Source organism: Panthera leo, chromosome B3 (assembly GCF_018350215.1).
Source record: "Panthera leo isolate Ple1 chromosome B3, P.leo_Ple1_pat1.1, whole genome shotgun sequence".
Classification (NCBI taxonomy): Eukaryota; Metazoa; Chordata; class Mammalia; order Carnivora; family Felidae; genus Panthera; species Panthera leo.
In genome coordinates this window covers 109,970-124,555 of record NC_056684.1, presented here as the reverse complement: position 1 = coordinate 124,555, position 14,586 = coordinate 109,970, and the positions used below count along the sequence as shown (strand labels likewise).

The 14,586-nt window shown below is 38.7% G+C and overlaps 1 protein-coding gene across 12 annotated transcripts in view; it reads left to right on the top strand.

The window, feature by feature from the left end:
- The window catches only part of CHRNA5 (cholinergic receptor nicotinic alpha 5 subunit), a 59,320-nt gene that overhangs the window by 23,699 nt on the left and 21,035 nt on the right, over nucleotides 1-14,586 (top strand). For 11 of the 12 annotated variants that reach the window (XR_006203246.1, XR_006203245.1, XM_042940742.1 and 8 more), the window contains one exon: nucleotides 11,611-11,762. Coding sequence is in view for 6 of the 12 variants with exons in the window: in XM_042940742.1 (XP_042796676.1) it covers nucleotides 11,611-11,762 (152 nt within the window). In the remaining 6 variants the exon portion in view is untranslated. Of the gene's footprint in view, nucleotides 1-11,610; nucleotides 11,763-14,586 lie in introns of those variants that run through there. The other variant, XM_042940743.1, reaches the window with a different exon arrangement.

Sequence of the window (14,586 nt, the reverse complement as noted above, 5' to 3'; positions counted from 1 at the left end):
TGAGTTGAATTTCCACATCTACCACCACTTGCTTCTGTTCCTGATAACACATAGTTATGAGTTAGAAGTTTCTTAGTAGAAATGCAATGTAGGAAAGGGTATTCATTAAGCAGAAGCCTGAGCCGTGGCTCAAACCACCATTATAAAGCTGGGCATGTGAGAGGAAGGGGCCATCCGCTCAGTCCTAAAGTCCAGTTCTTACGTAGAAATTCTGCTTCACTTTTCTCCTAATAACTGATACCTAAAATTTACCTAAACTTAGCACTTTGCCTGTGTGCCGAGCACATATGAAGGTGTGGGAAGGTTTAAGAAACTTGTAGCTTATGTGAAGAGTGACTGCTTGAGAATTATGTTTTTAATTTAGTGCAGTATTTTCCCCCTTTCTTGTCTGTATTCCCCCCTCCCCACCTCTTCTGTCTCCCTCCTTTTTCTTCAGGCATGTAGAATCATAGAGCTAGGTGGATTTTAATCACGGATGGCTTTACAAGTCTTTTCTGTACCTTTTTCTCTGTAGCAGTGCCTCATGGAAATTCATCTCGGCCTTTTGTTGCGCTTTGTCATTTTTTTATTTTTTGCGGCTTATTACAAACTTCTTTTGCATTTGAATTTTGAGATGTCTTTTGTGTGGGTGATAGTTTCAATTAGAGTTTTTAAAAAAGAGTTTAAAAAAGTATTTACTTGTAAAAAAAAAACCCATATAGCATAAGATTTATCATCATAACCATTTTTAAATATATGGTTCAGTACTGCGTGTTAGGTATACTCACATTGTGCTATGGATCTCCAGAACTTTTTTCTCTTGCAAAATGGAAGCTCTGTACTTACTGAACAAAAAGTCTCCGTTTCTCCCGCTCCTTGCCCCCGGTGACCACATCCTACTTTCTGTGTCTATGAGTTTGACTGCTTCAGATGCCTCATATAAAAGTAGAATCATGCAGTATTTGTCTTTTTGTGACTGGCCTGTTTCACTGAGCATAATGTCCTCAGGATTCATCCGCATTGTGGCAGGTGTCCGTATTTCCTTCCTTTTTAAGGCTGAATGATATTCCAGTGTGCTGTGTGCCCCACATTCTGTGCATCTCTTCATCTGCAGATGGACATTTGGGGGGCTTCCGTCACGTGGCTCTTGTGACTAGTGCTGCCTACACGTGGGTGTGCAAGTTATCTCAAGACTGGCTTTCAGTTCTTTGGGATATATATGCCCAAGTGGGATTTGTGGATGCTATTGTAATTCGTTTTTAATTTTTTGAGAAACTTCCATACTATTTTCCACATTGTTGCATCATTTCACTTTCCCACTAACGGGGCACTGGGGCTCCAACTTCTCCAGTTCTCTCCCACACATGTTTTTCTTTCTTTTTTTCTTTCCTTATTTTTTGATAGAGGTGATACCTTGTGATTTCGATTTGCATTCTCTAATGATCAGTGATATTGAGCATCTGTTCACATGCTTGCCCACCATTTAAAAAAATTGTAATGTTTATTTTTGAGAAGGGGGAGGGGGAGAGAGAGGGAGACAGAATCCAAAGCAGGCTCTGAGCTGTCAACACAGAGCAGGACCTGGGGCTCAGACCCACGGACCGTGAGAAAATGACCTGAGTTGAAGTTGGACACGTAACCGACTGAGTCACCCAGGCACCCCTTGTTTCCCTTTTTAATGTCATCTTTGGAGAGGTGTCTGTTCAAATGTCTATTTGCTCATCTTTAAATTAGATTATTTGTGGGTTTTTTTGGTTGTTGAGTTGGAGTTTTTTTTGTAGTCTAGATATTAATCCTTTAGTGGATACATGATTTGCAAACATTTTCTCCCATCCCGTAGGTTGCCTTTTCACTCTGTTGAATGTGTCCTTTGATGTAGTTTTATTTTGAAACTTTAAAAAAGATATTTATTTTAACTGAGTTTGACATTTAACATTGTATAAACTGAGGATGTACAGATGTTACTATGATACATTTATATGTTGTAATAAGCAATATTTATCACATGACAAAATTACTGTGTAGTACTATCCTCTATATGTGTCATACCTTACTTTGGATCTCTATGGCTTATTTACTGCTTGTTACAAGTTTGTACCCTTGAGCACTATCAGTCTTATCCCCCCACTGATGTGCACAAGTTTTTGAGTTAGAGGTGTCCCATTTGTCTATTTTTGTTTTTGTTGCTTGTGCTTTTGTTGTCATAACCAAGAAATCATCACAAAGTCCAGTGTCATGAAGCTTTTGCCCTGTGTTTTCTTCCAGGAGTTTTTTTTTTTTTTTAATAAATTAAAAAAAATTTATTGATTGATTGAGAGCGAGAGCGCATGCACCAGCAGGGGAGGGGCAGAGAGAGAGAGTGTGGGAGGGGTAAAGAGAGAGAGAGACAGGGAGAGAGAGGGAGAGAGAGAGAGGGAGAGACAGGGAGAGAGAGGGAGAGAGGGAGAGAGAGAAGGAGAGAGACAGAGAGGGAGAGAGAGAGAGAGAGGGAGAGAGAGAGGGAGGGAGAGAGAGAATGAATCCCAGGCAGGCTCCATACTCAGCGCGGAGCTCATATGGGGCTCAGTCTCATGGTGGTGGATGACTTGTGCTGAAATCAGGCTTAACCAACCACCTGGGTGCCCCTCTTCTGGGAGTTTTATGGTTTTAGTTCTTACATTTAAATGTAACTAAATCCATTTTGATTTTTATATATGGTGTAAGGTAAGGGTCCAGCTTCTTTTGTGTGTGGATATCAGTTTTCCCAATACTATTTGTTGAAGAAACTGTCCTTTCCCCATTATGAGTGGTCTTGACACCATTGTAAGCCTTTTAACAACTGCATCATGTATGTCATGGACAAACCCCACTCTCTTTGGTTGTGTTGTTTCCAGGTATTTGCTGTAATGTTCACGGAGGTAAACTTTGGTGTAAGCGTGTCCCAATGTATCGGTGCTTTTATTGCTTTGGGAGTCAGGTGTGGGGTTGCTGGATCAGAGGGATATATACTTTCTGATACATTTTGCAAGATTGAAATATTACAAGATTATTTTTTCAAAGAGGCAGTAACACTGTCGTTTGTACCAGTAATGTTTGAGAGAGCGATAGTATTCTTCTTTATGTAATTCTGGGACAATTGGCATCGGGAAGGCATCAGGATCCCCTCCCAGGGGAGGGATCACATCTATGACTAAAAAACATAAAGATATTTCTCTATATCATTATATATGTTAGTGCTTAACATTTAAATGCATAAAGAATCCCTATTCTCAAATTTCTATCATCTCAGGAAACCTAAGAGGAAAGAGGACTGACCTGAGTGGCAGAGTTCTATTAACTGGCACTTAACCTAAGCAGGTGCAATCAGTTGATGTGGGAAAACATGGGCTTTGGTGACAAATCCGGCCTCACAGCCTGATGACAAGTCAGCCTCCCAGCCTTTTGGTGTACGATCCTGGGCAACCTCTCACACTTCAGCCTGTTCACCTGTGAAGGGTGTCTGCGCTTTTGCTGTTGACGTTGAGTGTGCAGATGACATTTTCGGGACTCCTGTGCTGTCCCGGTTGGCTCTGCTGTAACACAGTGTAACAGACTGGGCAGCTTGTAAACTACAGGGATGTATCTCTCACACTTCCGAAGGCTGGGAGTCCGAGATGAGGGTCCTCTTCCAGGACACGTCTTGTGCCCTCACGTGGCAGAAGGGGCTGGGAAGCTCTCTGGAGACTTTTTTATGAGGCACTAATTCCAGTCATGGGAGCTGCACCCTCATGACTTAAGCACCTCTCAGAGGCCCTGCCTGCTCATACCATCACCTTTGAGGGTGATGATTTGAACCTGAATGTGGGGGGAGGGGGAGGGACACAAACATTCAGACCATAGCAAATGTCATTTTCTATTTGTCAAAACAGTCCTCAAAAATAGACTGTTAAAGATGAAACTATGGAGACAGTAAAAAAGATCAGTGGTTGCCAGGGGTTGTGGCGAGGATGGCCAAATAGGCAGAACACAGGATTTTTAAGGCGGTGAAAATACTCACTCTGATGTGGTAATGATGGATACATGCCATTATACATTGTCCAGACCCACAGAATATATAAGACTAAGGCTGAATCATAATGTGAATCACGGACTTTGGGCGATAATGATGTATGAGTGTTGTTCATCATTTGTAACAAATGTGCCACTCGGGTGGGGGATGTTGGTAACGGGAAGGCTGTGCGTGTTGGGGGGCAGGGAATATGTAGGAAATCTCTATCCCTTTCCCTCAAATTTGCTATGAACCTTAAACTGCTCTACAAAATAATCTCTTAAAAACAGTTTTTAAATTATTTTTTATGATCTCCACAATAAGTCTAACTAACATCCTTCACCACGCACACTTTCAATTTTTTTTCTTCTGATGAGAATTTTCAAGGTCTACCCTCTCAGCATCTTTCAAATATGCAACACAGTATTATTACCTACAGTCACCGTGCTGCGTATTGTATCACTATGACATTTTACTTTATATCCGAAGCCTTGTACTTTCGATCCCCTTTATGCATTTTGTCCAGCCGTTCCACCCCCGCCTCTGTTAACCATCAATCTGTTTTCTGCATTTGTGACCTTTTAAAAATAAATATTCCATATAGAAGTGAGGTCATACATTGTCTTTGACTTATTTCAGTTAGTGTAATTCCCTCAAGGTCCATTCATGATGTCAGAAATGGCAAGATTTCCTTCTTCGGAGTTGGGTTGGGTTAGTGTTGAATCAGTGTTTTCATTTTCTTCGGATCAATACCTAGAAGTGGGATTGCTGGATCATGTGGTGGTTCTATTATTAATTTTTTGAGGAATCTGTATACTGGTTTCCAGAATGGCCGCACTAATTTACATTCACACCAACTGCATGAGGGTTTCTCTTTCTCCACATCCTTGCCAACGCTTGTCTTTTTCTTGACTTTTTTAATGATAGCCATTCTAACAGGTGTGAGGTGGTATCTCATTGTTCTGATTTGCGTTTCCCTGATCGTCAGTGATGTTGAGCACCTTTTCACGTAGCTGTTGGTGATCCGTATGTCTTCTTGGGAAAAATGTCTATTCATATTCTCTGCCCATTTTTAAATTGGATTGTTTGTCTTGCTAGTGAGCTGTAGGAGTTCCTTAAATTAAATTTTGGATATTAACCCCTTTACAGATATATGATTTGCAAATATTTTCTCCCATTCGGTAGTTGCCTTTTCATTTTGTTAATGGTTTCCCTTGCTGAGCAGAAGAATTTTGGTTTAATGTAGTTCCACTTATTTATTTTTGCTTTTGTTGCCTTTGCTTTTGGTGTTGAGGTCATAAAATCATCGCCAAGATCAATGACAAGGAGCTTATTACCTATGTTTTCTTCTAGGAGTTTTATGGTTTCAAGTCTTACATTCAAATCTTTAATACATTTTGAGTTAATTTTGTGTATGGTGTAACATAGTGGTCGAGTAGCATTCTTATGCATGTGGCTGTCCAGTTCTCCAAACACAATTTCTGAAGGATTGTGCTTTTCCCATTGTATATTTTTGGCTTGGCTTCTTTGTCATAAATTAATTGATCATATTTGCATGTATTTATTTCTGTGCTTTTTATTCCGTCCCATTGATATCTATGTTTGTTTATATACCTAGACCACACTGTTTTGATTATATTTTACTGTAGCTTTGTAATATAGTTTGGAATCAAGGAGCATGATGCCTCCAGCTTTTTTGTTCTTTCTCAAGATTGATTTGGCTATTCAGAGTATTTTGTAGTTTCATACAAATTTTAGGATTATTTATTCTATTTCTGTGGAAAAAGACCATTGGAATTTTGATAGGGATTACATTGAACCTGTAGGTTGCTTTGGATAGTTTGGACATTTTAACAATACTGATTCTTACAATCCATGAGCATGGAATATCTTTCCATTTATTTGTATCATCTTCAACTTCTTCCATTAATATCTTATAGTTTTCAGTGTACACATCTTTCACTTCCTTGATTAAGTTTATAACTATAATTTAATGCAGTTGTAAGTGGGATTATTTACTTGTTTCTCTTTCTGATAGTTCATTATCAGTTCAGTATTGAAATGCAACAGATTTTTGTATATTGATTTATTGAATTTGTTCTAACCATTTTTAAAAAAATGTTTATTTATTTATTTTAAGGGAGAAAGTGAGAAAGGGAGGTGGAAAGAGAGGGAGAGAGACAGAATCCCAAGCTGGCTTTGTGCTGTCAGTGCAGAACCCAATGTGGTGCTTGAACCCACAAACTGTTGAGATCCTGACCTGAGCTGCAACCAAGAGTCGGATGCCTAACCAACTGAACCACCCACGTGCCCCCTAACCATTTTTTTGATGGAGTCTTTAGGGTTTTCTATATATAGCATCATGTCATCTGTAAATAGTGACAGTTTTACTTCTTCCTGATTTACATACATTTTATTCCTTATTGTTGCCTCATCGCTGTGGCTAGGACTTCCAGTACTGTTTTGGATAGAAGTGGTGAGAGTGGACATCCTTGTCTTTTTCCTGATCCTAGAGAAGAAAACTTTCAGCTTTTCACTTTTGAGTATGGTGTTAACTGTAGGCTTGTCATATATGGACTTTCACTTTTAAAAGCTTATTTTGAGAGAGAGAGAGAGAGAGAGAGAGAGCGAGCGAGCGAGCAGGGGAGGGGCAGAGAGAGAAGGGGAGAGAGAGAGAATCCCAAGCAGGCTCTACACTGTCAGTACAGAGCCTGACATGGGGCTCGAACTCACCATGAGATTATAACCTGAGCCAAAATCAGGAGTCAGATGCCTAACTGACTGACCCACCCAGGCTCTCCTTTATATGACCTTTCTTATATTGAGTATGCTTCCTCTCTACTCACTTTGTTGAAAGGTTTTTTTTTTTTTTATCATGAATGGATGTTGAAAAAAAAGATTCTTTTTTTGCATCTGTTGAGATGATCGGATGGTTTTTATCTTTCATTTTTTAAGTGTGGTTTATCATATTGATTTGTGGATATTGTTGATATTGAACCATGTAGCATCCCTAGAATAAATCCCACCCATTCATGGTGTATGATCCTTTTAATGTGTTGTTGATTCAATTTGCTAATGTGTTTTGTTGAGGATTATTGCATATGTGTTTATCAGGGATATTGATCTTTGGATTGGATTGGATTTTCTTTTCTGTGGAGTCCTTGTCTGGTTTTGGTATCAGGGTGATGCTGGCCTGGGAAAATGAATTTGAAAGTGTTTATTCCTCTTCTGTATTTTGAAAGAATTTGAGAAGGGTTAGTGTTAATTCTTCTTTGAATGTTTGGTAGAATTCACCAGTGTTTGTTTAGAGGAATAAAGTCTTAATTTAAAAAAAAAATAGACTATTACTAGGAAAGGTGTAAAATATTAGAAAGAAATAAAGAAAATAAGTGCAGTGGCATTGCACATTTGGTTTTATTTTTATTATTTGCAAAGGAAAACTTGTGGAATAACTATTCAAATAAAAATTTTCCAAAGGTTATAGTTATATTGCTTGTTACATGTTCTCAACTGTGATTCACTGCTGTATTGTACATGTATTTCCCAGTCATAATTCAGTCATAAAGAGGTTCTCTTTTTATTTATATATATATATATATATATATATATATATATATATATATATATATATATATTTTTTTTTTTTTTTTTTTTTTAAAGTTTATTTATTTATTTAGAGAGAATACAAGCAGGGAAAGGGCAGAGAGAGAGAATCCAAAGCAAGTTCTGCGTTATCAGTGCAGAGCCCAGCGTGGGGCTTGAACTCACAAACCGTGAGATCACAACCTGAGCCAAAATCAAGAGTAGGCTGCTTAACTGGCTGAGCCACCAAAGTGCTGTAAGTTTCTCTTTTTAGTAACAGCATTATCCATATATAATTCCCACAGCATTTAGTTCACCTATTTAAAGTGCATGATTCACTGATTTTTAGTATATTCAGGCTAGTGTGACTGTCACCAAAATTGACATTTGAACATTTTTTTCCTCCCTCTTCCCCCAGACCATCCTCTTTGCCTATTCTGGATAGTTCATGTAAATGGAATCATATAATATAATATATAGTCTTTGTGACTGGCTTCTTTTACTTAGCATAATACTTAATACTTAAAAAGTTCACCTGTATCATGTATCATTAATTCATTAATTTTAATGGCAAATTAATATTCCATTGGATATTCCACATTTTATCCATTTGTCATTTGATGGACGTTTGGGTTGTTTCCACTTTTTGGCTCTTATGAATAATGCTGTGAACAGTCGGGTGCAAGTTTTGTGTGGACAGCTGTTTTCATTTCTGTGGGGTGGGTACCAGGAATGGAATTGCTAGGTGTTGTGACCCTATATTTAACTTTTTAAGGAACTGCCAAATGTTTTCCAAAGCAACTGCACCATTTTACATTCCCATCAGGAGTGTATAAGGGTCCCAGTGTCTCCACACCCTCTCCAACACTTGTTGCTGTCTCCGTGTTTGACTGCAGCCCTCCTACTGGGTGGGAAATGGTAGCTTTGATTTGCATTTTTCTGATGGTAAAGGTGTTGGATATCTTTTCAGATACTTACTGGCTGTTCCTCTTTGGAAAAATGTCTATTCAGACCCCTTACTCATTTTAAAATTGGGTTATTTCGCCTTTTTATTATTGGTTTGTAATGGTCCTTTATGTATTCTAGATATACGCCCCTTATATAAATGATTGCAAATACTTTCTCCTAGTTCTCTTTTTAAGTCAGTAAGGGAAGGAAAACTAAAATGTATTAAGGGAACTATTGTGATCAGCATTATACTTAGGGCTGTAGAAATGCTAAAGTATAGAAATGATTTTTACCTTTTAGGACATTGGTTTCTTTGGAGATCCAAGACTTATGTGATATAATTGGAAAACAGCATAGAACGGTATATGCTAAATAGTATACAATCTTGGTCAAAAATAGTATGAAAAAGAAATGCCCTGGGACTCTGAGGAAGCGAGGTTCAAAAGTAATTGATTTAAGCCATTTATTTTGAGTAGAATGAGCAAATGTTAACTATTCAAAACAAGTTTTTAAAAAGAATATTTCCGTTTGATTCAGTTTCTTTAAAAAATTTTTTTTAAGTTTATTTATTTTGAGAGAGAGAGAGAGAGAGAGTGAGTGGGACAGGGGCAGAGAAAGAGAGGGAGAGAGAATTCCAAGCACGTACTGTGAGATAATGACCTGAGCTGAAACCAAAAGTTGGATGCTTAACTGACTGAGCCACCCAGGCCCCTGATTCGGTTTCTATAGAATGCAGCTTACATACAGTATCACACATACTTTGTCAGTCTTTCCTACTGTCTTTGTTTGTCCATGTGTTCCCAGCACTTGGCATAGTGCCTAATATGAGGCACATGTCCAATAAATATTTGTTGAATGAGCAAAAATTAGTATGGGCTGGAGCTCTCAGAGAGTGCAGCGCCAACTAAGCACTTTGACAGAGTTGTCACAGGTGGAAAAGGTTAGGGCGGAAGGAGCAAGAGGCGGAGGGGAGCCCTGCGTACCCTTCACAGCTCCGCCATTAACCAGCTGTCTAGTCCTGGCATCTTTGGTCATATATCCTTGTTTTGAAGTGAGGGGAATGAACTGGATCTTCTCCTTTTTAACATTCTGAGGTTTATGAGCAGCATAAACCTAAAACATTTAGAGCCAGCTGAAAATTCTCTAAGAATTGAATGCATGATTAAGGTTTTGTGCTAAAATACCACAGACATTAGTATCTGCCATTTGTGTAAAACTGTGTTAAAAAATGGTATTTATAATATTGAATGTACTAAGAAGATATTTACAAGGCAGTATCTTAAGGGTTATCATTAGTAGAATGTTGGGATTAATTTATCAATTTATTTATGTCCTATCTTCTTTCTTCCAAAGAAGATTTGAAGTGGCTATTCAAGCTAGTATCTTTTCCCCTAAGGCAAAAGGTTCTTAGGTGGTATGAAAATACATATTATTTGTTATTTTTATCCTTCAAACAACCTCAAACTTTTGGTGTTTCAGAGGCTATAATTTTTTTTTTCAGAGTCCATAAAATTTTTAAATAGGATTAGGAAAGGAGAAATGTTTCAGTAATTCTATTTGATTTAAAATTTTTAAAAATTTTAAGTAGGCTCCACACCCAACGTGGGGTTTGAACTCAGAACCCCAAGATCAAGAGTCACATGCTGTACCCACTGAGCCAGCCAGGTACCCCAGTGATGGTATTTTAACATGAAGGTCTAAAATTAATGGCTTTTAAACATTAAAAAGAATGACTCTCTAATACAAACATTCTAGTTGAATTGAAATCTCTTCAACACTGTGCATTAAAAAAAATTTTTTTTTAACGTTTATTCATTTTTGAGAGACAGAGAGAGACAGAGAGCAGAGGAGGGGCAGGGAGAAAGGGGGACACAGAATCTGAAGCAGGTTCCGGGCTCTGAGCTGTCAGCACAGAGCCTGACACTGAGGAGGGGCTCGAACCCATGAACCGCAAGATCATGACCGGAGTTAAAGTCGGACGCTTAACCAACTGAGTCACCCAGGCACCCCACCAACGCTGTGCATTTTAACATAAGGAGTCTTTTATGGGAGGCATGGTGCAAAATCTATGGTATTTAGGGATTAAATCAAGTATCCTAAATTGCCCAGGGGAGCAAGACATAAGCTCTAGGAATAAGCTGCATTCCTGATGGAGAAATAGGCATTTCCTCTGGCTGGAGGAGTGAGATGCTCTTTGATAGCTGCACATAGAAAACATGGTCTGTTAGAATAAAGAGAGAAGATTCTGTGAAAGTGCTAATTCTCTGTCAGACCATTTTGTTGAGGTTGGGGAAGGACCGTAATGAGCTATAAATCCCTGCATGTGGACTTTATGATAAATAAGCCAATGATATTTTGGTTCAAGTAAATGTTTTTTCTCTGTAAAATCATGGGTCTTGAGTCAATGTCAAGCTTGAATTTCACACATTTCAGGTATCCTAACAGAGACTCCAACCCATTCAACACTGAAACTCTCATTTCTTCAGAGATGTTTAACTAAGCTCCATAGAAGTCTGAACATAACTGTGACCCATAAATCTAACCAGTCTTTGGCTATGGCATCTAAAATTTTTAAAATTTTGTTTCTCTCTCTTTTAAGTGTTAGGTCCTAAGGTAATTTTATACAAATGGAAAGCAAACAAAGGTATGACGAATCTGAATAATTCATTCAGTATTTGTATGTTTGTATATTAAAATCATGTAAATTAAAGCTTATGTATTTTATATTTACAGTTGATACTTTACTGGAACATCTATTTTCTAGGTTTGGAATTTTATGACAAGCAACCCCTCCAGCCCTGGTAACTTATTTAAAAGCTTAAAATCTTTTATTACAGTACTCTGTATTAAGTACTGAATGTTTCCTGAGGAACTCAGTGTACTTCCATGTGAGTCATCTGATTTAACTAAGAAATGTATCTGAACCACAGCGTCCCTTATTGGTCATAAACATTTGTATCAATGTTTTATTTTAAGAGCTCCATTAATAACCTAAATAATAGTTTGGTTCATTGATAAAGCCAAACATTTTTTAAAGTAGAGGTATTTGGTGGGAGAGAAGTTGATACACTAACTTTTCAAAATTTGTTGTACAGGGTTAGCTGAACCATCCTTTGTTGCAAAACATGAAGATAGTTTGTTAAAGGATTTATTTCAAGACTACGAAAGATGGGTTCGTCCTGTGGAACACCTGAATGACAAAATAAAAATAAAGTTTGGCCTGGCAATATCTCAATTAGTGGATGTGGTAGGTGTGCATATCATTACATACTCAATTTCATACAGGCTTCCTGAGAGCATCACGGGTGTCTAGGCACTGTGTTGGGAGGCACGGATTACAAAGGAGAACGAGACGTAGTCATTTTCCTAAAGGAACTCAGCAGGGAAGGATAATTATTACTCAATAGACATAGAAATACACTTTTTATATAATATTGTATATTAGAAATCATTTACTTGGTAATAGGTCAATTTAAAAAATTTTTCAAAAAATATTTATGTATTTTTGAGAGAGAGCTCACACAAGCAGGGGAGGGGCAGAGAGAGAGGGAGACAGAGAATCCCAAGTAGGCTCTGCACTGTCATTGCAAAGCCTGATGTGGGGCTCAAGCCCACAAACCGTGAGATCACAACCTGAGCTGGAGTTGGATGCTCAACCAACTGAACCACCCAGGTGCCCCAAGTAATAAGTTTATTTTTAATAAGTTGAAATATATTAAGCATTTTATTTTTTTTAATTTTTTTTAACGTTTATTTCTGAGAGAGAGAGACAGAGCATGAGTGGGGGAGGGGCAGAGAGAGAGAGGGAGACACAGAGTCAGCACAGAGCCCGACGTGGGGCTCGAACTCACAAACCGTGAGAGATCATGACCTGAGCTGAAGTTGGTCACTCAACCGACTGAGCCACCCAGACGCCCTGATATTAAACATTTTATATGGAAGTTTCTTATTAAATTTGTTTAAAGATATGATAAAAAGTCAACATTTTAAAGAGAAAAAGTCCAAGAGTAGATTTGTAGATTTTTAGGACCAAACAGTATCTCAGATCATTGTTTCAATATCACACTTAAACTATACCAGAGATTTTTCAGTATGACATCCTCCAGGGAGTATCAGTTCCCTTGTAACTCGTTCTGACTGTCAAGAGATCCTTTCTATTTAAACTAAAAAGTTCATGCTAATTGTTAAATTAGTTCCTTCTTGTTCTGATCATGTCAGTCAATAGTTATTTCCCTGCTGAGTTCCCAAAACAGTGTGTGTGTGTGTGTGTGTGTGTGTGTGTGTGTGTGAGAGAGAGAGAGAGAGAGAGAGAGAGAGAGAGAGATTGTACAATAATACTTATAGGCATGCCTTTATTTTCTACATAATTTTTGTAGAGAATTTGGAAAGTGCGAATAAATACAAATAAGGAAATAAAAATTGACTGCAATTCTACCACCCAAAGATGCCTAATGATAACATTCTGCTGTTTCTCTTGCCGTTTTTTTCTTTGTGTGTATGTTTTAAAATTGGAGTATTAATTTAGACGTAATGAAGAATCTTTTCCCTTCAATTTCTTTTCCAAAATTGAAAAATTTTAATTCCAGTTAGTTAACATACAGTGCTAGTTTCAGGTATGCAATATCTAGTGATCCAACACTTCTATGTATTAGTGCTCGTTTTCTCTCTTGTTGTTAAATGAAGAACGTTTCCCTATGTCATTACATAATCTTCAAATATAATTTTAATGGCTATATGATATCCCATTTATAATTTATTTAAATATTCTCTTGTTGGCAGAAGTTAATTCCCAGGATTTCCTATTATAAATGACAATGATGAATATATTTGTACACAAATGTCTGGTTTTCTCCTTTCTTTAAGAAAGCCAGTTAATGAATCAAAAGATATACTTTTTTATTTATTTTTATTTTTTAAAGTAAGCTCCATGCCCAACATGAGGCTTGGAGTCATCTGCTCTGACCAAGGAGCCAGCCAGGCACCCCAAAGGATATACATTTTAAAAAGTCTAGTGTGTTGATGATGTCACCTTAATTGCCTCCAGAAAGATCCGTGAATATGGACTGTGTTGTGTCCTTCACCCTCTGCTGGGAGATTTTCAATATAAGTACAAATAGAGAAGTAGGAGGATGAGTGGGGCTCCCTCTCAAAGACCTGTCTTTCCAGTTGGGACTATCAGCAAGTAAGTGGAGTGACTATAGGACATTGCAGGACTAAATTGTGATACCACAAAAGTCTGGGGATTCAGACTTCGATTATTTAGGTCACTAAAGAACACAGGCGGAGGCCCTCCAGCCGGCCTTGTCTGGAGTGTAGGATCGGACACGCGGAGAGGAGGGTAACAAGGAGCAGTATGATCTAGGCTGAGCAGTGAGACGGAGCCTTTCTGTTCAGCTGTTCGGATCAGAAGGTCACTGTTGGAGGCCACTCCCTGGGATCATCTGATGGGTGGTGGAGGGGCCTGCACTGTGCTTTCTCTCCTGCCATTTTTCGACTGGAGAGTTTTACCTCTTGGAAGAAGTCACTTATCCTTCAAGACCCAATTTATGTGTCTGACTCTTTGTGAAATCTTTCCAGAGTTCCTAAGACAGTCTCCTCTGTTCACGTAGCCCTTTGCACTGCTGGCACCTGTGTGCCCTGGCACGGCACCCTCAGAGCAGGCTAAGCTTCATCCCTTGCTTCTGTCCCAGAGCCCAGAGTGGTTCCTGGCACATGGCAGTTGCTGAGTGAGTGGCAGATGTGACAGGCAACAGATGTGGTCACAGCAGTGCTTTGGGAAGGGCTGCAGGTCAGTTAAATACGTGGTTTTGAGGAGTGAGAGAGAGAGGAGCTTCGGAGGCTGGTTAGAAGGCCAGGCAGAAGCAAGAGCAGGTCGTGACCAATGAGCACCGAGGGAGGCATCAGATTTTGAAGCCTGAGTGGTTAGAAGAGAAGAGTGACGGATCTGGAAGATGGAATCAGTTGCTGTGGGGTAGGACAGGGAAGATGATGCTCTCCGCTGTGATGGCAGGTGATTGTGCCACATTCCTGAGGCCCTTGGAAAGTCAATGCTGGCTCTGTGGGCAGAGAGG